Consider the following 23222-nt stretch of genomic DNA (forward strand, 5'->3'; position numbering starts at 1 on the left):
TCAGGAGGAATGTACCAAAAAACATGGTGTTATTAAAAATCAATGTGATGTGACTTTACAATAATCTTAGTACATTACTCAATTTTTAGTTTCACATTTGGGCACTTATTTTGGACGGTAAAGAAGGGGCACGTGCTTAATTTGCGTCCTTAACATTTTGATTAAAATTCTATACCCAACATATGCTTTTGACTCTTACACAATTTGTCTTTTCATGTCAAATTGTCCCTATTGGGGCAGATTTGGATAGTTGAACCATTTACTAAACAGTCAAAATTAACTAAAAAAAAAAAACAAAATTTTAAGACTCAAAAATATTTCCAAGGAAAAATTCCAAAGAACAAAGATATTCAAAAAGAAATTTAATACAGTCGACTCCCTCTAAGTCGAACTCCCTCTTAGTCGAACATCCCTCTAAGTCGAACTTTTTCAACATTTTTAATGAACAATTTTGAAGAAAAAAATATTAAAAAGTCCCTTTAACTCGAACCGATTTTCGAGTCCCGTGAAAGTTCGACTTAGAAGGAGTCGACTGTATTTGGTTATGTAAACGTTCCAGGAAGCCTTTTAAATTGTACCCTAAAGTACTCCCTACTCCCCTGTTCCCTACCTATAATACAAGTAAAAATTGTTGTATTTGACTCTTCAACATCCGTTAACTATTTTTCGCAACAGAAATAGAGAAGAAGAAAATATTACAAACAAATAAGATTCTAAACATACCCATATTTTTTGCATTTAGAGATTCAGGATGGTCACCCTAGCCTTAGTGCAACTTGTTATTTGCATCTAAACAATGCAATTACTCTTTGCAACATACAACATATTTTCTAGCAACATTCATTTCATTTCATTTCTTTATTCATCAACCTGTTTTGCTCTTTCTCTCACACAATAAACAAAAAAGCAAAACTCTAAAGAAAACTTGCCGCTAAATGTCATACGAAAGCACATATCTAAAAAAGGGCAAAATGGCGTTTTGTTCGTAGTGGTGTGTGAGTAAAACAAAAAGAAAACTTTTTTAAAAAGACGAACAAAAAAATGTAAATAAAGAAAAACTAATCAGCAATAAATTCCAATCGTGTTCTAATTTATGATTTCCTAATCGATTGTTATAAAATCGATTCAAAAATACACACCTCCAAATGCCTCTCATATCCCAACTAGAAGCAATAGCAATCCAATCACCAAAGTGACGACTGCTCTGCTCGGGGTGGTCGTGGACAACAAAAATCTTTTAACTCAAAAACAAATACAATGAGTTCCACAAGGATGCATTTTCATTAAATTTCATTTAAATAAAATTGACAAAAATCTATCAAACATAAATTTAAGAATAAAAACAAGTTGAAAATTGTTTAAAAAATTCCACAATTTGGGTGGAGAACTCAGTCGATATGGAACTGAAAGTTTGGGTTGAAGGAATTCAAAGAATTGTTTGTGGAGTGACGGTCAACACGACTTGTCAGGTAAATGGAATTTATTTTTTTGGGAGGAGCTCGTTTGCACTTAAACATTAATCATCTTTTCTTCTTTTTTTTTTTGGGTACTTTTATGATTAAAATTAATCAGGATGTAGTTTTTGCACTTGCACATGCAACAGGGAAAGTGGGGCGTTTCACACTGATTGAACGGTGGCGAAATAATGAACGATTATTGGCCCCCACTGAAAATCCATTAAAATTGCTTCTGAAATGGGGCGAGTATGCTAATGATGTGCAATTCATACTGCAGCGATCGGAACAAACAAAGAGACCTGCGGCTGCAGATGAGAAGGGACATTCACAGCAATTTGGTGCAACGACGGCAACAAAAAAACAGCCATTGCCAAGCAATGGCAGTGACTCAGAACTGCATCTACAACAATCTATGCAGCAGCAGCAACAATCGATGCATGCTGCCACTGAATTTATGCCATTGAATCGATGTAAAGAATTGAGAAAAAGTTTTGGGTAAGTTTTAAGAACTTGATATGACCATGAAATTGTTTAAGATTCAACTATTAGATAATAGAATAGGTACAACGAAAATTACTTTTTGTTTGTCATAGTATAGGGTGGTAAGCCTAGATGGGACGTGTTTGCAAGGTTTGCAACTTTTGTCTTAAAACTTGTAAATGTACATATTTTCATTTATCGTATCGTAAGGTATCGTGAAATGGAGTGTACATTTTGCAGCATCCATATTTAATATTGCAACATCATTTGCTCACCACTCTTTTTTTTATTAATTTACAAGTGTGCATAATTATTGGTTTTTTATGTGGTATAGTTATCTCACCTATGTCAAAAAAGAGCCATAATAAAAACTTCGATTAGTTTTCAGTCAGCGAATAAGAGATCTTGAATGCATTTCGAGCGTGTTTTCCCCACTCCAAGGCTTTCTTTCCGATTCAAGGCCCGTGGAAGCAGGTACTCCATGCTTCTTCAGGCGTATGATTAAGGAAGTTATATCTTTGGTTTTATTACATTCTGATTCGGGTGTTCTCTTGTGGTGTCGGCATTTTATGTTAGGTTGTTCAAGCCACTTGGTGGTTAATTCCTTAAAGCCCCAATTTAGTCACACTACATTAAATTAAACCATTAAAACAGCTATTTTAAAATTTGTACGAAAGTTGACCGATTCACCATTTCAAATGGAGAGTGAATAAATTGGGTATAATTTATTGAAAATAAAATCTTACTAGTAATGGAATGAGTATCTTAGGTGACATCAGTGGCGTAGCTAGCAAAGGCAAAGGGCGATATTTATGGTATCACCTCCAGAATGAAAAACAGTAAAATAAAACATCTATACAATACTTTATCAGTCCACCACTTATATTTAAAGAGTACTTGGTAAATATCTGACCATTATTCGTAAACTAAAAGACTGTTCATAAAAAGGCAAATTACCATTTACATGGTGGTAATTTTTTTTTATTTTGGTTTTATTAGATTAGTGAAGTGTTAAATTGCAATGCCCACACTTGTCTTATCCATCTTTCGAAATTTGAAAAAATTAAATGTCATGTTCACAAATCTTCTGATTTTATTTCAGATGTAAAAAAATTCCTTGACACCATGGTATCATATGAGTAAAAATTTTTCATTTGATGTTTTATTTTGAAATGCAGCAAAACTTTTGCAATACAGAAATACTCTTAAATCTACCCTTCCGGACGGAATCCAAAGTGACCAATATCACAAAATTGTCACCACCGTTTTTATAGATAATTTATTTTTTTACATACATATTTTTAATTTAAGCACTTTTGCTTGTAAAATTGAAAATAAGAATGTTATACTTTAAAGTAGATATGATTTTGAAGAAAAAAATCTTGAAGGGCCATACAGTTTTTTAGTACTTTTATTGAAAAAAAATATTATTTAAAATTTTTAAAGATTATATGATTTCTAAAAACTTGATATAGGTACTCACTTTTCAAATTTTGTTTACAATAATAGTAAAATATAACAACGTATTTTCGTACTGTCTTTTTAATAATTATTTTTTGCTTCTACATAGTAATTCCCATTAAATACTGGATCATGTAAAACTGATAAAACTAAGTAAAACCTCGTGTCGATCTCCCCATGTTTCAGGAAAAAATAGTTAAAAACCGACGGCAACACTTCAAATTTCGTGTTATAATATGTCTTTTTTAAGCCAGAGAAAAATTAATATATAGAGTTTTAATTGAAGCTGTTTACAAGCTGTTTAAAGTTATTGTGCAACTTATTTTCGTTAGCGCCTATCTTTTGGAACCAAAGCATAGTTCTTGAAAAGATATTCCGTACGAATAAAGCACAGTTTTGAAACACGACTTCTACCATTAACCGTCTCTCCGTGGAGTTCGAAGTCCAATCAGTAAAAATTCAACACAAAGTTGGTATAGTGAGTTTCACGTGAAAAAGATTGCACTCAAAAAAATTGAATTTCACTTTCCTCCTCTTGTGAGCCCCGGGAAAAAATTGTTCACTTCCCGATAACTACTCGTTTTTTGAGCTTTTTTTCTCTAGTAATATGCGAGGTATTCAACAGCTCCTTTTTCACTTTAATTTTGGTGAAAAAACAAGAAACCAGTTTAGCGAAAAATGCTTATTCCTCAATTTTAAAGTTCAAGTAACCTCAACTCCAACTTCAAGTGTAACTCGCAATAGCTTCTTTTAAATTCCGGTGTAAAACTTACTACGTAAAACGCACAATAAGTTTGATTTTAAATTATTTTTCTTAAATATTTCCAGACTAAGAACAAAGTATTCTAAATATTTTGTTGATTATTTGATATTATGAACTATATATTTTATTTATGCATCATCAATTCATCATTATCTTCTTTCAGTTCTTCAGAGTCACCAAAACCAATAGAAAATGTTGGAATCGTCAAAGGAATACCCCAACGTACGACAATCACCCCTACACAACCCTCACCAACATCTCCACAAAAATCTGGCAAACATGAAAAAACACCATCAAATCTAAGCCTTCCCTCATCCACAAGCGCTTCAGACACAATGGTCAACTATTATGAATCAAATTCTTCAAATGAAATTAATTTGGCTGAAGTACGTAATTCACTTGACCGTCGCACTACACCGCCTATGTCAAACATTAATTATTCCCACCAGCAGGATGCAAGTAATAATAATTCAAACAGCAATGAAAATCTATTAGATGTCTTCAATGGAAACACTTCTAATAACAATAAATATCAAGCAACTAACAGTGTTTCGCCTGATTTATACAAGAATACACCGCTTATATCGTCCAATGGTGCTCTAGTTCCCCCACCCTACCGAGATCCACCACCGCCGCGGAATAGTCCAATGCAATTGCAGCAACAAACTCAAGTTAAGCTATTGGAATTTAGCTCAGGTCTTGGAAATAATTTTAATAAAAAAGTCGACGGTGCATGTACAAACCCATTCCTTTCTGATATGGGTGATGGTGATTTCAATGATAATTTTTTTGAAACTGCACAATATAAAGATTTGATTCAATTGATTAAATTTCAAAGGGAAAAGATAACATCCCAACAATCTGAATTAACGAAGGTGAGTTTTAATACTTTTTGTTTATATAAAGTTTGAAAAAGTATTCAATTTACATTTTTGGTTATTTTCAGTATGATGCTGAAATTGTTTATTTGGAAAACAAAGAACGTGATCAGGCTCAAGAACTTGAAGCCATATCTCGGGAGATAACAAAAGCTGATCAAATATTCCGACAAGGCAGTGAACAGGTTTATCATTGAACTTTTTTTAAATAAAAAATGTTAAATACGATATTTAATAAATAATCAGTTACAGACATTGCAATACGTAGAGGAAGAAAACGAGCTAGTTAAACAGCAAGAGAAAACATTAAAATCTGAAATAACATTATTGCGATCAAAACTTGCAAATTGTGAGACTGAATTGCTACAGTGCAAAAATAAAATACGAATTCTCATGGATGATGTTCAAGTTGAACAAAGAGCAATTTCAAGTCGACAAAAGGATAATCGGTAATTTTTGTTTTTATTTTAAAATACTCTCATACACCAAAGATTTTATTTTAAGACAAAACGTAGAACGAGATTTTCTAATTGAAATGGAAAGAATTCAAACAGAAATTGATCAAGCAATACATAATACAGATTCATCTAGCAAGGCAACAGATAATTTAAAAAAAGAAATCAACATGATTGAAAATGCAATAGCTGAAAAGAAACGCCAGGTTTGATGGTTCAAAATTAAATTTTTATAAAATAAGGGTTATCAAACATTTTTTTATATAATTTTGTTTTATTTTTACAGGTAGAACAACTTGTTAATGAAATGAAAGAAGTTAACTTACAAAGTTTAGCTGTTACACCTTCAGATGAAATTCGAAATTTACTGGAAGGTAAGAATAACCCCAAATCAATTGTAGTAATATATTAAATATATTTATTGAATTATTTATTGATAATTAGGTTCCAACAAGCCTGGCAGTAGTCGAAGAATTATTGGTTCGCCAAGGCAACTAGAAAATGCAGTACCTACAAGTAAAAATCCACATGGGGTATGGGTATAAACGAAGCAATAATTATTCCCAATTTGTTTTAAAAAAAATCCTCACCGTCCACTTTTTGGCTATTTTTAAAAAATTTAATTAATGCGACACTCAATTTTTTTTTAACCTTATTCACTTTTGAGATGGCGTCGATCTCACATAGTCCTAAAAATAAAATTCACCTTGTAAATTATTTATATCATGCTCCACAAGTAATTATGCTGTTATTACAAACAAAAACAGCTACATAATATAGTACATTATTGTTAATAGAAAAGAACGCCGTCAAAAAATTAGAAAAAGTTATAAAATAAAAAGCATTCGGATTCATTTATCACGCCAGAATATATATAGGTCATTATGACCCCAACTTACTTGCTAATTTCTAACTGGAGTCGTGTCGAAAACCAGAATCTTCCATCAAACCTTCTCATTCGGTGCACATTGCTAAATTACTGCCCTTGTACAACCCGTTTAGTTCGTTATTGTATGTATCTCCTACTCTATTCACCATTTATGCAAACGGGTTTAAAATAATCACAAAAAGAATTTTTCTCTCAAAACAGTTCAAAGAATTCTTATTCGATTTTGTAAAATTTTATGCAACCGCACCCTAATATTCAGTGCCTCTGTACTGTAACTCTAACTTTGGAAACAACTAATAAAGAACGAAATTGAAAATCATAATTTCTTACAACGTATGTAGGTTGGCTAAAAAAGAATTTGTGTTATGTTCTATTTGTCGCAACGCTTCGATTGAGATCTTCAGGCTAAGGGGAAAAGACTGGAAATTAGTCCTTATTTTCATAATGTAAAATAGTTGAATTTAGCCAACTACCTACATGAAAATTCACGTTGTCGAATATAAAGCCGCGAATTAAAGCTGCCAGACTTTTGAATTCCATATCAGGTACAGCTATAAAACTACGGACTTACATTTTGGTTATACCTCCCTATCCTAATCCCTATCGCTATCGGTCTAAATGGCAGAGAGTATCTTATAGACGATGTTAAGTAGACTGATATTTCTGCAGTTAGTGCAGTTTAGATGACCTCCTTTTATTAATTTTAAGAATCCATTTGCCATATATTCGACGTATGAATTGGTGCATATTCCCAAATAAGTCATCGCCTTCTACTTTAACAGCTCGTCACCAAGGCCTTATTCAAATTTAGTTTGGATATGAAATCCTTCAATCCACACTTGATCAAGTTACATGCTGGATCCCCAGTACTTCCAGCAGAAGACACCAACCTTTTTCTAGCTTCTTTAAAGTTTTTTTTTTTCCCGCCGTTACATGTTTTGCTACTTACTACTACTGTTATTTGGTATACAACTCGATTATAATTTCTTCATGACAAAAACAAAAAAAATCTGTGTGTTTGAAAGATCTAGCTCAAAAATAGCCATGGAAAACCCCATACTCTAAAGTGGGTGAACTTATTCTATTTATACCATCAAAAATAAGATCTTTTAAAATATTGCAAACAAGCTTATACATTTATTGTAACAATAGCTTTTGAGCTAGATATCAAATTCTAATTGTGCCCTTGATTATGAAAGTGGACTAAGTCACTTTTTGCATTGGTTAAAGAAAAACTTACATAATAATTTTATTATAACGATTTAATTGTGTTTCTTTTATGAATTCACTGAAGGAGCAATAAAGAAATTTATTTACTGCAATTTCGCGTTCAAATAAACTTTACCCCTTAAATAATAATTATTTTTAGGCTAGATTTGATGCCATTTTTGGGAGTGACTTAGTCCACTTTCATAATAAGAGCACAATTCTAATGTTGTTGTTCTCGTGCTATTTTTCCTGTGAGCAAGGAACAAAAAAGATGGACAAATGCCTAAAATAACTATTATAGGCAGAGAAAAAGGCAGGCTTTGAAAGTGCATTCACCAAAAGCTTTGTGTTCAGTTTCACATAAATAATATTTGTCTATTGATCGACAGTGTTAAACACCTGATATACCAGAACGCTTTACTTGTTCAGAACTTGTTGATCAGATTATATTAAATAGCAATTACTGGCACATTCATCTGTCTGAGGTAGCTCAATTATTTTATATCTGAAAAAAACTAATTTTTGAGAAAAAAAAAAACTTATTTTTAAATTTATGACATCGTTCTTTTCAAGCGCTAGACAAATCATGCATTCCACATTTAAAATTGTTAAAGAATACACATATTTTATAATTCATTATCATTATGCATAGATGCATAGTAAAAAATTACACAAAGTCTGATACAATCAGAAAAAAAACATGTTGTTTATATGGAACTTTTGTTTTCCTTAAAGAATGTAATTTTGAAATATTTTAAGTTTGAATTTACTGAACATTATATAAAAAAAGAAAGAATAAATCCATTCCATTTGCAATAAAAAAATTAAAGAAAAAAAAAACATATCAATGAATAACTTCAAAAAACACATTCTATGCTATTTTTTTTTAATAAGTTAGTGTTTTTTCTAGTTTTTAATTATTAATAATAAAATCTAGTCTTAGTTTGAAAACAATCTGCATTAGAATCGCATTTATTAAACTGTTTTTTTATTTTTCTTTTTATTTCATATTTTGTTTGATTGTGTTAAACATTGCCATTAGTTAATTTTAAATTTTTAAGTGCTTTAGAAATAATTTAAAAAATAAAGACATCAGGCAAACTTCATGAATTTACTACAATATCATTATTTTTCAAGATTGTTTTCTCTAGACTACAATTTCTTTCTTCATTATAAAAAAAAAATTCAATAATTTTAATAAGAATAAAACACGTATCATTCCCTTATATAATAAAACAAAATAGAAAGGATTTAAATCCAAAAAGTATTTATATTTTTAATCCAATCGTAGAAAAATTAAATTAGTGAATATTATTATTATATCAATTAAATGTACTTATTTGTGAAACAATTATAAATTAATATAGACGTGTTCAATGCAAAAAATTACAATATAATTGTTTTGTCTTTTTTGAAGAATAAGTAACTTGGTTCATCTTTTGTAAGGTTACCAACATTCAGTTGACCTCAGAACTGGAACAAATACAATAATTCAAAATATGGATCTCTAGTGTGAAGCAGATACATGAGAGAGTTATGACCTCCTCAAAATCGAGATCATTACAGCACCAAATAAAGAAAGGAGAATAAAAGAAAATTCATTTATGCCTCAGTAGAAGCAATATGATTGGTTGAGAGATTTTTATTTGCCTTCTTATGTCAAAGTAACAGCGCCAGCGGTTAGTAAAGGTGAGTGCACTTAAATAATTTTGCAAAATAATAATGAATTCCATGTTAAAAAAGTCTTTGAATGTTTTAAAATTGAACTGGTCATCGTTAAGTTTTTTATTTTGTTCCTATTTTAATTTGCTCAATTTTTTATACAAAATCCAGGCAAAATATTCACAGTTTTGGAAAATCACCATTTGGAAATTTCAAATGCGTTCTCTGGCTCTATTTAACGTCCCAATGCCCTCAAAGCTGCCAAATTCAAAACTCTCTAAAAACAAAACTACTTCTCAAAAACTAATAAGAATAAAATGCACGACTGGGTCGCACGAACTTGCTCTTAGAGTTCAAGTTTCTTAAATTTTTAAGACTTTTTATATGGAAATTTGGGAAATGTAGGTACCTATTAAAACAAAAAAAAAATTTAAAAAAACATAAAATTGGTTTTTTAAAAGAATATAACAAAATCTGAAATCAAATTGCCCTCCAAAACAAGTATGCAGTTTTATTTTATATATTAAGGTGCATTTTTATAATAAAAAAATTTTCAAAATCGTTAGAAATACTATTTTAAAATACTAATTTTTTATAAATAATTTTTTGGAAAAAAAGTTTTAAAATAAAATTGGTATGCTGTTTTGTAGAAATCTATAATCAACATCTGAAAACAAAATTTCAAAAAAATTCAATGTCCCGTTTTCGAAAATTTGATTTTTCAAAAGAAAACCCAAAAATTATTCTTTTCAAAATTTTGTTTTTAGGTTATATTAAAATTATATAAATGCTTTCTTACAAAAAGTTTCGTTGCAATAAAATAAGTAGTTTCGGAGTAAATCGGATTTGAAAAAAAAACGGTTTTTTCATTTAAAGATAGACCTTGTTTTAAAACTTACGTTTCAATTTTTTTAACAAAATCGTTGGAGCCGTTTTTGAGAAAATTCAACTTTACTAAAATCGATATATGACAGGTACCGTTATTTTTGCTCAAAAAAAATTAATTCCAAAAACCCCTCTGGAGAGTCGCCAAATAACGCTACATACCAAGTTTGACATCAATCGGTTCATCCGTTTAGGCTGTAGCTTCGTTTACAGACTGACGGACCCACTTTATTGGCATTCTCTATCATCGTAATGTCATGGAAAAATGTTATCTCAACTTTTTTTTTTGTACGAATGCATAACTTGATATATAGTACCTATATCGCAAGTAAAAATAATTCATTGTTTAGTTAGTAAAATTAAATATTTTATTAGTTTTTTATTCTATGCTAATTTTTCCTAAACTACATAAAAGCAAAAAAAAAAAACAAATAAAAAATATTATAATAAATTTCACTTATAAATTTAAATTTTTCTTATCAATTAACCAATCACCATAGATCGCCGTCAAACCCACCAATCTCGTATCCAAATAATTATGTTCGACTTCAACTCTATTACCATTACCAGCTACTTTTGCAATTTGTTGAGGATTCGAATTTCTTGGCAAAAAGAATGCAATATTATCACTTATTAATCTTGATTTCTCTGCCAATTCACTTGCACCCAACGGAATTAGAGACTCTTCAATGTTATATTCCTTTTGTGTAATATACTTTGGACCACCCCATGGTGGACTAAGAAATACAACATCACCTTTTAGACTTTGGCTTAGTTGGAGATAATCTCCAATGATAAAATCAATTTTTTGGTCAACTCCATAAATCTTTGCATTATGTCGAGCATTTTTTATCTTCTCTGGATCTATATCAATTGCAATCACTTTTCGACAAGTGAATGCAAATTGTATAGAATTACCACCGCTACCACAGAAAGCGTCTATTATCGTTTCACATTGCAAACGTTCGGCCATATGAATGGCAATCTTTTCAGGTGTAACTGAAAACCAACTTTCACGATCAAGTTGAATTCCTTCATCAAAACGTGAAAAAAGAGAAAAACGTTTTTGCCAATAGCCACGAAGGGATTTGTCATCGAGAATGATCTTGGGCATTCGTTTTAGTTTGCGATTTTTTTTCTTTTTGGATGATTGCTTTTTCAAAGGTTCTTGTTGTGCAGGAGTCATGTCTTCGTTCTCTTCTTCTGATTCTTCTTCCTCGCTAAAGGAGTCGTTTTCCACACGATTTTTATAATATTTCCAATTTGAACCACCAAAGGAAGTCGGAAGTCCGAGAGCTAGCAATTCTTCGGTTTGGTCAAAAAACTCTAGTTCTTCCTCCTCTTCTTCTTCCTGTGAGGAATATGTCGATAAATCTTCCAATAATTCCTCTTCAATCTGAGGTCTATAGAAGCTAAAGTGGTGATAATGAACTATTGAAAAGAGTTGGTAGGTTCTTTCGTATATTTCCTGGTAATGTGTGTTCCATAGATCTTGCCATAGACAAGTGTTATTTTCTGCTTCAGATACAATTTCTTCAGTATTGTTATCAGTATCTTGTATAGACTTTTCGGGAAGACTGTTTTCTAAAGCTGTTACCTGTTAGGGATGAAAAATCGTCTTTTAGCATTATGTCGAAAGTGAAATAAAAAGTGTATCAAATTGTACCTCTTTGATTCTTTCAACTTTTATAAAAGAATAATTCACAAAAATTAATTTTTTAATGAACGAATAACTTTATGATTAACCAAAAAAACATTTTTTTTTCAAAAAGTTAAAAAAGAAATATTTTAAAGGCTTTTTGATTTTGTTCTTGCATTATACAGCGTGAAACTGCTTAAAAATTAGAACTCAATTTTTTGATCTTATCGAAAAGAAAAAGCGCTTGGTGGATAAAATTGTAAATTTGCAGATGTATAAAACTTCAAAATTTAAGCTATAATCTAATCGGCAAAAGCTATATAACAAAGGTAAATTTTCCAAAAAATGAAAAAAAAACAGGAACAAGTCTAAAATGTATCTTTTTTTTCAACAAATCTCACATTTATTTATTTTATTTGAATGCATACACAGTAAGAAAATATACATTCTTATAAGAATAGTGATGATTGACAATGAGATATTGATTTGAAAAATGAGGTCTATCGTGAATAAAAATTTCTTTGGGAATATTTCTTTGGTCTCAAATATGGGAACGAAAATGATCATGAAGTTTCCCTAGAATTGTATAGAAATTTAAATTTAACAGTCATATGATTTTTTCTTCACTTTTGTGAGTTTTTTTTTCAGTTTTAACTAAATCTTAGAACAATGAATTAAAAAATTTTATGCAGAATGTCTTTGATTACATTGATTAAGTGGACGGACAAAACTGTATCGAATTTTGTAAAATTGTGTTTGTGTACTTTAGCAAATAGTAAGCTTTATACCTCGGAATCAAGGGAAAGTCAATAAATCTTTATATTATAGACTTTGGAAATATCTTTTAAATAGTATATAGAAAAATATTTAAAAAAAATTTTGTTTTGGTTTCTAAATTGTTCTTTGAAACAGATTTATTAATAAGAAAAATCTAATGAAAGAGGTTTACCACTGCAGATTGTAAAAATTTTGTTTTTTGAAAAAAATTTATTTATATCCATGAATTCATCAAAAACTACTGCATTTTAAAAGTTGTTGTTGTTTTTTAAAAGAGCTGTAGACCTAGTAGTACAGGAAAGTTAGTAAAAAAACAGGCCTATTGTGGAACGAAATATAGGACGGCTGAATTTTTCAAATCTGAAAGAGGGGTATTAGAAAAGCTTAAGTCCTGGTTTTCGGGACGCCACCCCCCTGGCGAAATCCGCCATTTTGGAAAACGCGAATTGCTCTATATCTCCAAAACTATTTGTCCTAGAGAAATGGTTATCAGACCAAAGTTCTGGGAAATTTAATTATCTTTTTCTTTGTCATACATTATTTTTCTGAGCGGGCAATAGTTTTGAGGTTATGTTGTTTTAAATTATTTTTTTTCGGTTTTTTTTTTTAAGTTTTTATCATTCCCGCTAATAGTAACATAATTTTTTAAACAGTTAAAGTTATAGACCATCAAATTACCAATAATTTGGTATATTTTTGAAAGTCATGCTATGTATGAGTCGAAAGTTATTGATCTGAATACTATAGACTAAGTACAGGAAAGTTAGTTACATAACTAAAGTTGTAGGTAATATAAATATCTTTTCTTGTGCATTCACTGTTTTTCAGCGAGGACAACACTTTTGAGGTTATGTTGTTTTATTTTTCGTTTTTTTTTTAATTTTTCTCATTCTCTATGATAGAAACATAATTTTTTAGCATGATTAAAGTTGTAGAACATCAAATTTCCATTAATTTGGTATACTTTTGAAGATCATATGACTTTTCAAACCAAAGATACGGATTTTTGAGAGCAATCCCTTTCAATATTTTCAATAAATATACTAATATGTTTTTGCATAAGATATGAAAAAAGACTAAATCGTGTACGTAATGTAAAAGCAAGAAACATATGATATTAGAGGGAGTTGTTAAGGTGGGTAATGGTAAAATTTAGAATATTGTGGTACACATATTTTGTTTTAAGTCAATTCTAAAACATTATGTTTCTAACACGAAAAATAAAAAATAAAACAACATAACCTCAAAAGTGTTGTCCTCTCTGAAAAACAGTGAATGCACAAGAAAAGATATTTATATTACCTACAACTTTAGTTATGTAACTTATTCGCTCAAGCCAATAGTTTATTAGATATAGACCAATTCGCGTTTTTCAAAATGGCGGATTTCGCCATGGGGTTGGCGTCCCGAGAACCAGGACTTAAGCTTTTCTAATACCTTTATTTCAGATTTGAAAAAAATCAGCCTTCCTATATTTCGTTTCACAAAATGCCTGTTTTATTTACTAACTTTCCTGTACTTAGTCTATAGTATTCAGATCAATAACTTTCGACTCATACATCGCATGACTTTCAAAAATATACCAAATTATTGGTAATTTGATGGTCTATAACTTTAATTATTTAAAAAATTATGTTACTATTAGCGGGAATGATAAAAATTTAAAAAAAAAAAACCGAAAAAAAATAAATTAAAACAAAATAACCTCAAAACTATTGCCCGCTCAGAAAAATAATGTATGACAAAGAAAAAGATAATTAAATTTCCCAGAACTTTGGTCTGATAACCATTTCTCTAGGACAAATAGTTTTGGAGATATAGAGCAATTCGCGTTTTCCAAAATGGCGGATTTCGCCAGGGGGGTGGCGTCCCGAAAACCAGGACTTAAGCTTTTCTAATACCCCTCTTTCAGATTTGAAAAATTCAGCCGTCCTATATTTCGTTCCACGAAAAAGTCTATCTTTCCTGTACTATAGAAGATATTTAAAAAACAGTTAAGAATACGACCTAAATACACTGAAAATTTCATATTTCTATCTTATGTCAGCTTTAAAATTAATTATAGGTCCGTTCCACACTCAGTTTACAACTGCCGAATTTAGTAATATTTGGTTATTTTTGGTCAGAGTCTGTTCCCAACTTCAAAAATTGTGTAGAAGAGAGCGCTCACGAGAGAGTAAAAAATTTCCCCACCCTGACAAATTTAGCCCAAAGAATTTCTTCCGGCAGAAATATGAGTCTTGTCAAATGAAAAGTTGACGTATGTAAAACAAATAAATAAAGATGAAAACAAATCAAATTGTAGTGATTTTTAAATTAAATCGCGTTTACGTGTTTTTTGAATTAAAAAAGAGTTAATGTTTATCGAATTAAGCATAAAATATGAAATTGTGTTGAATATTGGTGTTCAATTTGTTCCAGACTTTTTGGCAGTCTTTCGTAGTTTTATTTCCTTCTGAGAGAATTCTCTCCCAACTCTCATTAATTTGACAGACTGCCTAATTTAGTGCACAAAAAGTCTGGAACAGACCTTATATTTTACTATTTTATTGGCGGTTTAGTTGTTTTTTTTTTTTACAAGCGTTAGACAAAGAAAATATGTGAATAACAAAATGAAATTTTCAGGATTTATAGTTAAGGATTAGAATTTAGAACTTAATATACTGTGAATGTCTTGTTTCTATATGAAGTTAAACATATTAAATTGTAGCATTAAATATATTTCTATCTTTAGTCAAACCGTGAAAAATCATAGCATAATATTGCTTGTTTTTTTTTCAAAAACTCAATACTTTTTTTCAAACAAAAAGATATTTTAAATAGAAAAGTTTTCAGAAGGAAAATTATAATAACATAAAAAAGACATTCTTCAAAAATTCAGTAAATTGTGGTTAAAAATTGTTGGAATCGAGAGCGGTCAAATTTTTTTTTTTTAACTTTGCTATTTCAACTTTTAGTAATACAGTCAGTTAGTATACAGATTCATTGGCTTCCCTGGATTCCCTGGTCTTACAAATTTTATGCTTTACGACACTCCAATAAAAGTCAAGTCTATCGAATAAAGTACAATCGTATCGACTTATGCAACCCAATTACCTGTAAGTTTTCTTCTCCTTCTTGATTATCTCCGTTTCCTTGGTCTTCTTTCAAAAGATACTCAGAGTATTTTCTTGTCCAAGATGAATGAACAATATCTTCTCCTTTTGCTGCCCAAAAAGTCAACCAATCATTAGCAAGTTGTTCGTTATATTCTAAACTTGATTCTTGATCTTCATCCGTTTTTCTTTCAAAACAATATTCCAAAGTATTTTGTAGTACAAACAAAATTGGTGGCATATTTCGTTAGAACTTCTACCATCAACTATTTCTTTGATAGCATTCTTATTTCAATATTACGTTCGGCTAATTCATGTCCACGTTCTAAGACTTTTATATCATCAACAGAAATTGCTGGTTTATATCTTGTCAATAAGAATGTTTTGTACTCAAGTACACATTGAGGACTTTTCGTACTTAAATAGTTAAGTTTTTCAGTAATGTCTTTAGAAGTTAGTGGAATTTTACTTGCAGTTTTATCAATAGTAGTATCGTTAAGAATACATTCACCAATTATTTCGCAAATTTTTCCATTTGGTATTGAACGCCGGAAATTTCTGATTGACAATAGCAAATTTATAGTTCCTTCTGGAAGGGAATACTTTCTAGGATTGTTAACAAATTAGTAGTGGTTTATTATAGGTTTTTTTTTATTCTTACTTTGGTAAACTAGGTAAACGAATATTTTCAAGAAACCAATTGGAGGAATCAGTAGAATCTTGAGCTAGTCTTCCAATAACACAACATCGTCCGTAATGTAAATTTTGATAGGATTCTTCTAATGCAAGTTCTTCAACAAGAAATGGCTTGGAATGATAACAATAAAGTGGAATTTTTAGAATTTGTTGATCTTGAGATGATTCTTCGCTCATGCTTTTTGATAAAACGAGGTAAATAAAAAATGTAAAAAAAAGATGCAAGCAAGTTTGACAGTTTATGAGAGTGCTGCCAGTATTTACTAAATAAACTATATGCAAATTTGAAAATGTTGCAGCAACATTCTTGAATCTGTTTGATTATAAAATTTTCTTACATCGAAAAGGAATTAACTTGCAGATTTTTTTATTCAAGATTTATTTATTTCAAAGCATATCAGTCTGAACTAGAAAAAAAACCTTAGGGCCAGTTATATAAAACTGGTTCAGCCTTGGTTCAGGAATTTAACTCTCCGATTTTTGCGGAGTGCCTGTTCAACTTTGGTTCAAGCATGGATTTGGCTATTTTAAATGGACCTGGACAAGTTCTAAATCTAAGTTTTACCACCGATTTCAGAATATAAAGTTGTTGAACCACGGATTAAATATTTGTACAACTGCCCCTAATAGTTTCGTGTTTGGAACTGTACAAAAGCTCTTTATATTAGGGGTTTCCATGCAACGATGTAAACTCTTGGTTAAACCTGGTAAATATGGTAAACAAGCAGATCCACCCCGTATACAATTTTGACACATTTACCACTTTATAAAGTGGTATACCAGGTTTACTAGGTTTACCACCATTTCATGAATACCCCTATTCTATAAGGGGAAAACTGACAACAACAAAAAAAAAAAAAACGCTGCCAATAGCTTTTTTTCGTGAAAAAAATTCTTTTCCTGAACACCGACCTTCCGGTGAAGAATTTTTTCATACAAAATAGCTCTCAGTACATTTTGTATTTTTTAAGGCACTTTCACACCATTGAAAACCGACGAAAAAACAGTCGACAGCGTTCGTGTACAAATTCCACACCTGAATGAATTTGGATTTATTCGTACAAAAATGCTCTGTCCTGTCTGTTGGTATTAAAATTCATGTGTGCCTTAATTTTTGCTTTCGTTTTACTTCGGACTTGAATGAAGAGTTTGCGGAATTGCGCTCACGCATTTATTTGTATATCTTTCACTTTAAACCCGAGCATTTTTAATTTTGTTTGTTTTTAAAAATGAAGCAATATGATTTTCAAGCTAACTGAATTCAATATTTTAAATTTTGGTATAAGTCTCTCTGTATAACTTTTAAACCTTAAAAATTCCTGCCCAGTGTGATCAGTCCCCAATAAAATCAGTAAAATCAGAACAAATTTAGGGAGTTGATAAAAATTGATTGCACTCAAACAGAACTCAGTTTATTTCACAAACGAACGTACCTTATTTTATTGTTGGTACCACTGCATGTCAAAAAAAGTGCGGGTACAACAAAAAAGCCACCATCAAAATCCAACAAATTTTTAAACAATTTAATTTTTATAAATAAAATATTACTCTTTTATTAATTAATTTCCATCTAAAAGTTAAGTCTTAATAAAACAAAAAACATGTCTTTCATGAATCCAGTTGATATGGTAGAAGAAGATGCTGCAGATCTTCAATTTCCCAAAGGTAATAAATGCTAACCAATGTCTTTCATTTCAACAAAATTCTATTAAAATTTTATTTCACAAAACGGTAACTTCTTCTGGGTTCTATTTTTTATCAAAAAACAAAAACAACTATATTCCAGACCAAAACGACTTAGAAGATAACGAAAATGATTATATTAAACTCGAACCAAGTGCTTCCACAAAGCACACAGTAAAATATTACAAACAACGAACCTCATCCATTCACAATGATCTCGACATCTCTCACGATCTTTGTCAAACTTGCAAACAAATTCTAGAGATTCCCCATATCAAATGCCCCGAATGTGATATAAATTTATGCCTTAATTGCTTTGCACGTGGCAAAGAAATCGCCCGTCATCGCAACACTCATTCGTACATAATAATTCATGACAATATTCAAGTATTTCCATGGTCCGATTGGACTGCCTTCGAAGAGAAACTCTTTTTGCGTTCGTTGCAAATGTTAGGCTATGGGAATTGGGATGACATTGCCAAGGCAATGCGTACACGCACTCCTGACGAATGTCGACATCATTATCATGAATGTTATTTCGATGGTATTTTTCGTAAATTACTCGGATTGAGCAATGAGTTTTACTTTCCCGAACGAACTCCTTATTTGTATAAATTAAAAAGCGTAGACCCGCCAAGACACGAAGCTGACGATACGATAAATGCTAAGATAATGGCTGGGTATCGTTGTGCACGGGGGGACTTTGATACGCCATATGATAATTCGGCTGAAAGTTTGATAAGTAATTTGGAAGACTTGAGCCAATGGCCAAGTGAGTATAAGAGGTTTGGTGAAGAATTGCATTGTGGTATTGTCAAGGCGTACAATCATCGTCTAGCGTAAGTAAATTGAATTATTTCATGCATCCACCCAATGTTTTTTTCTGACGTAGACTTTTGTTTTGCTTTGCAGCGAACGCCAACGTAGATGTAGAATTATGCGTGATAATGGTCTAATTGTTGCAAGTCGAACATTAGGGTGGATTGCTAAGTATTCGGAAGCACTTGAATCACAAAACAACGCTGGAAGATTTTTGGCATTTATGCAGATTACAAATGGAATGAAATTTGATATGCTTGTGGAAGCAATGAGTCATTTTACTGAATTGCGTAAATATGTTTACAGGTGATGAATTGTTATTAAAATTTTACATTAATCTCCATTTCTTAGATTAAAAGTTAGTTATTTAGATTAAAAATAACCCATTGGCTACTAATTAGGTTTATATTATTTTGTAACATTAAAGTTTCTAATCAAAATTAGAAATAATGGCGCAAAATTGTTAACGATTAAGTAAATTGCTAAGGCCATTTTAGTAAGTTACTAAGCCAAAAAGCATACGAATGTTAAACTTAGTAACTTACTAAATGGCTTTAGAAATTTCCTAAATCGTTTAAAATTTTTCGCTTTTTTTAGCAGCTTAATGAAACCATTTTATAAGTTCATTGTCTCTAAATTTAGTTTTTCACATTGAATTTTCAAATTAAATCAAAAATTTTTGCTAACGAAATTCTTTTTGTTTGAATTTTACTGCGATTCAAAATTTTTCTGGTCAACTTACCACAATAATAACTGAATTTCTGACAAATACAACAAATCTTCTTTTAATACAAGGGCAATTAATTCGGCTTCACAGGTCACAAAGGTCTCTTTTCTACAGCTTTAAATTAAAAGTCCTCATCTGCCCCCATTCGTACTAAAAAACTTTTACCTTTAACAAGCGATATTCCTCATTAATTCATATTTAAAATGAAAACAATCTAATAATTAACTTTGAAAATTACAAAAGAATGTGTACAAAAATCAAGAAAAAAGCCAAAAAACACGACAAAAAAGAAAGGGAAGGGAAATATAATATAAAATTGAAATGAAAGGTGAACCCAATTCACTGACAATTGAATCGGTCATTTAAAAAACAACTTAAGTAAAGCAGTAAACTGATGGACTTAATTATTCGTTTTTGAAATGACTGATTCAAAACTTAATATAACTTTCTTAATTTTCATGAGAAGTACCCAAAACATCAAATTGTTTAATAGAAGGCTAGTAAATCTTAAAAAAAAGGAAAAATAAGCTTTTAAAAAATACAAACTTTATAAAAGTAATGTAGCTTATCGACAGAATTATTTAAAATCTAATGTAAAATTTTACCGTCTGAACAGAACAGAAAATTCTGTTCAATAGCTATATTTTAAATATAATCTAAAGTCAAACATTAAAGTAACCAATTTTGAAAATATGTATGTACATTAATTCAAAAAAGAAATCAGTTGGTTTTCCTAATTGTATGCAGTATTCTGGGAATATATTTAGTGAAACAAGTGTTATATTTATATGTGACTTTTGCCGATTACTTTAGCTTTTTTTATTCTTACTCTTCTCCTTTTAAGTTGCCTAACTTCTCTCTTGATGGTGTCTCTCCCGTTGCATTAAAAAAATGTGCAGATTCCTAAGCTCTAACTCCCTTAAGTCGGAGAGTTTTTAGACACTTGGAAGATTTCTAATATAACTCCGGTACATAGATCAGGGTCAAAGTAAGATGTGACAAATTATAGACCTATTTGAGAGCTTTCAGTGATTGCAAAAATGTTCAAATGTTGTCCGACTCTATCATTAATGGAAGATTTCCGTTCGAATTATATTTTCTCCCGTTTTTAAATTTTAGCTGTTCCGAACTCCGTATTCGAACCTATTTTGTAGGTTCAAAAGTGTTTCGAAAAACAAACGGACCTACAATCCGACAATTTTTTGCCGTTTTCAATCCGGGTAGCAATTTTCTACCGCAAAACAATATTCTCCAACAAAAAAGTCGAATAAAAAACAGAACAACCGTTTTCAATCCGTACGGATTCCATGTAAGTGAGGGTTTTCAAACGGACATCAAATGGATTTTTTCCTATTTGAGTAACCAAACTCAGTTTGTAAAAATTGGATCTTTAGGATCAAACAAAATCACGGTTACTTCAGGGGTTCCACAATTAAGCCGTATGGGTTCATTTTTTTTAATTCTTTTTATTAATGATATCCCTTCAAACTTAAGATTTTCAAAATATCTTATGTATGCTGATGATCTTAAAATTTTTCTATCAATTGAATCAATCGTAACTCCTTCTATAGAATTAATTTGTTGCAAAAGGTTTAAGTCAGATAGTTTTTTTTTTTAATTGCAGTACTAAGGGCTTAAGTTGACTTGACTCTTTTGTTTTTATACAAGTTTTTAATTTTAATAAAAATATATTACTATCGCACTTGCAACTGAAAGAGATGGAACGATAGCTATGAAAATACGAACGTTTTTCTCTTTAATAATTCTAAATTATAAGAGGAACACTATTTTAGTTGTAATTTTTAACCCCTGTTACTTCTAGCCCCTCTTCCCTACTAAAACAAATATTCATCTTTTCATAAAAATGATTATATGCATATTTTTTTAAAGTGGTCTTTTCGGGTCTTATTCCATTCAGAATTATAAAATAATGTACTTTAAAATAATATACGCCACATTGTATGTGGAAAACGCGCAAATGATGTGGGTTACAACTTTGGCCTTGGAGCCAACACACCAAAATCCAATAATTGAACAAATATTTTTTGTAGTTAGCGTTAGTTAATAAATGAAAAAAAAAAACCTTTGATAAGAATTACAAATTTAAAAGTATTTCTTCAGCCTCATAAATTCTGCTTATTTTAAAAAAAAAATTACCAAAACAAAAAATAAATAAATACAAATAAGCTATCTTTTCTTAGATCGTTTTGTTTTTAAATTTAAACTATGAACATTCGGCCTTTTAATCCTATTTGAAATTATATTTCTTTTAAAACAAATAACAATAATCAAAAAACAGTCATACTTAAATTTAAAGTAAATAATTTTAAATTTTAACTTTGGCTCATATAGTAGCAGTAAAGTAATTATTACCATTGAAATTCAATTATTTTCTTTTCGAAAAAGGCTTTATGAACTACGCAAAAATGGTGTTCGCTCTCTCCATGGTGGTTTAATATACTTCAAACAGTTAAAGAGGCGACATCAAGACGCGAGAAACAGAAAAAGTGAACGTCTGAAAAACGATTGGAAAATTCTTATCCCAGATCCAAATAATCCTATAACTGGATCATACATAGTTCCAAATATATTTTCACCAAATCCAAGAAAAAAAGCTGCTCCAATAGACATTATAGGTAAAATATATATCACTTATAAAGTTTTCCTTCTTGTTTGTTTATTATAAATATTTTAATTTCTAGGACTACCGGGCTACGCAAAACTTACACAAAGCGAACGTGATCTTTGCAGTGTTGCTCGTATTATACCTTCATCATTTTTAAATTATAAAACTTTATTAGTTGCAGAAAATGCAAAAATCGGATATCTTAGATTAGCAGATGCTAGAAGATTGATTAAAATTGATGTCAATAAAACACGACAAATTTATGACTTTTTACTAGAAGAAGGACATATAAATAAACCCACATGAATTAAACACAAGATTGTTTTTTTTTCTTCAATTTTTCAAATATTTTTTTTTTAAACCCAGAAAGAAGTTATCGTGCCATTGAGAGGTATCCTTTGAGCAAAAAATTAAACCATTCTGTTTTTTAGAATTTGAAAATGCAGAAACTTTGCTGATATCGGAAGTTCACATGTTGTTAGACCATCGAAAACGTCAAAATGAATCGGCCGATGAAGAACAAGAATTTTCAGAAGTCTTTATGAAAACCTATAGTTATACAGATAGTTTTCGAAAATTCAAAAATAAAGAAACTATTGCAGCGGTCAGAAGGTTTGTTTTGAATTTTCTAAAATTGCAATAATTTTTTTATTAATGCATTTATTTGTTTTTTAGTTTACTTATGCAAAAGAAATTGCACAAATTTGAGCTAGCTGCTTTGGGAAATCTTTGCCCAGAAGCGCCAGAAGAGGCAAAAGCATTAATTCCATCGCTCGAGGGACGTTTCGAAGATGAAGAATTGAGACAAATTCTGGATGATATTGGTACAAAAAGAAGTTTACAATATTAAAATTGTTTTAGTGTTAAATTGGTCCCAATATGTATAATTTAAACAGGAATTTGGTTTTTTTTTTTAAATCCAGTTTTGTGTAGGTTTTCCAAAAAATTGAATTACAAAAATAAAAATTTCACAAAATATTAAAACAGTTTATTGATCTAATACATAAAGGCTATATAACGT

General features: G+C 30.4%; 6 protein-coding genes across 9 annotated transcripts in view; 4 read left to right on the forward strand and 2 right to left on the reverse strand.

Moving 5' to 3' along the window:
• Positions 1 to 23222, forward strand: part of LOC129916220 (dihydroorotate dehydrogenase (quinone), mitochondrial) — a 131968-nt gene that overhangs the window by 63640 nt on the left and 45106 nt on the right. The window lies entirely within an intron of this gene.
• LOC129916212 (ras association domain-containing protein 8) lies at positions 927 to 6260 on the forward strand. Of its 4 annotated transcripts, none has more exons than XM_055996046.1 (9): positions 928 to 1469; positions 1573 to 1952; positions 4325 to 4547; positions 4611 to 5036; positions 5108 to 5224; positions 5286 to 5488; positions 5544 to 5700; positions 5781 to 5868; positions 5939 to 6260. In XM_055996046.1, the coding sequence occupies exons 1-9, from the start codon at positions 1398 to 1400 to the stop codon at positions 6037 to 6039; spliced, it is 1767 nt and encodes a 588-aa protein (XP_055852021.1). In that variant the 5' UTR covers positions 928 to 1397; the 3' UTR covers positions 6040 to 6260. The 4 variants fall into 4 exon arrangements, with proteins under 4 accessions (XP_055852020.1, XP_055852021.1, XP_055852022.1 ...); XM_055996047.1 differs by having other exon boundaries at positions 4614 to 5036; XM_055996045.1 differs by having other exon boundaries at positions 927 to 1469; positions 4325 to 5036; positions 5292 to 5488.
• On the reverse strand, positions 10515 to 15891 carry LOC129916218 (trimethylguanosine synthase). The gene is made up of 2 exons (XM_055996055.1): positions 15652 to 15891; positions 10515 to 11736 (listed from the first exon to the last, which is right to left on the reverse strand). The coding sequence occupies exons 1-2, from the start codon at positions 15889 to 15891 to the stop codon at positions 10597 to 10599; spliced, it is 1380 nt and encodes a 459-aa protein (XP_055852030.1). The 3' UTR covers positions 10515 to 10596.
• LOC129916219 (uncharacterized) lies at positions 15917 to 16607 on the reverse strand. Its single transcript, XM_055996056.1, has 2 exons — positions 16312 to 16607; positions 15917 to 16256 (listed from the first exon to the last, which is right to left on the reverse strand). The coding sequence occupies exons 1-2, from the start codon at positions 16521 to 16523 to the stop codon at positions 15917 to 15919; spliced, it is 552 nt and encodes a 183-aa protein (XP_055852031.1). The 5' UTR covers positions 16524 to 16607.
• Positions 17756 to 22607, forward strand: LOC129916215 (transcriptional adapter 2A). Its single transcript, XM_055996050.1, has 5 exons — positions 17756 to 18011; positions 18133 to 18868; positions 18942 to 19154; positions 21982 to 22211; positions 22278 to 22607. Exons 1-5 carry the CDS (start codon positions 17948 to 17950, stop codon positions 22505 to 22507), a joined length of 1473 nt encoding a protein of 490 aa, XP_055852025.1. The 5' UTR covers positions 17756 to 17947; the 3' UTR covers positions 22508 to 22607.
• LOC129915107 (DNA-directed RNA polymerase II subunit Rpb4) lies at positions 22674 to 23051 on the forward strand. The gene is made up of 2 exons (XM_055994570.1): positions 22674 to 22813; positions 22877 to 23051. Exons 1-2 carry the CDS (start codon positions 22674 to 22676, stop codon positions 23049 to 23051), a joined length of 315 nt encoding a protein of 104 aa, XP_055850545.1.

This window comes from Episyrphus balteatus, chromosome 3 (genome assembly GCF_945859705.1).
Source record: "Episyrphus balteatus chromosome 3, idEpiBalt1.1, whole genome shotgun sequence".
NCBI classification, from domain to species: domain Eukaryota; kingdom Metazoa; phylum Arthropoda; class Insecta; order Diptera; family Syrphidae; genus Episyrphus; species Episyrphus balteatus.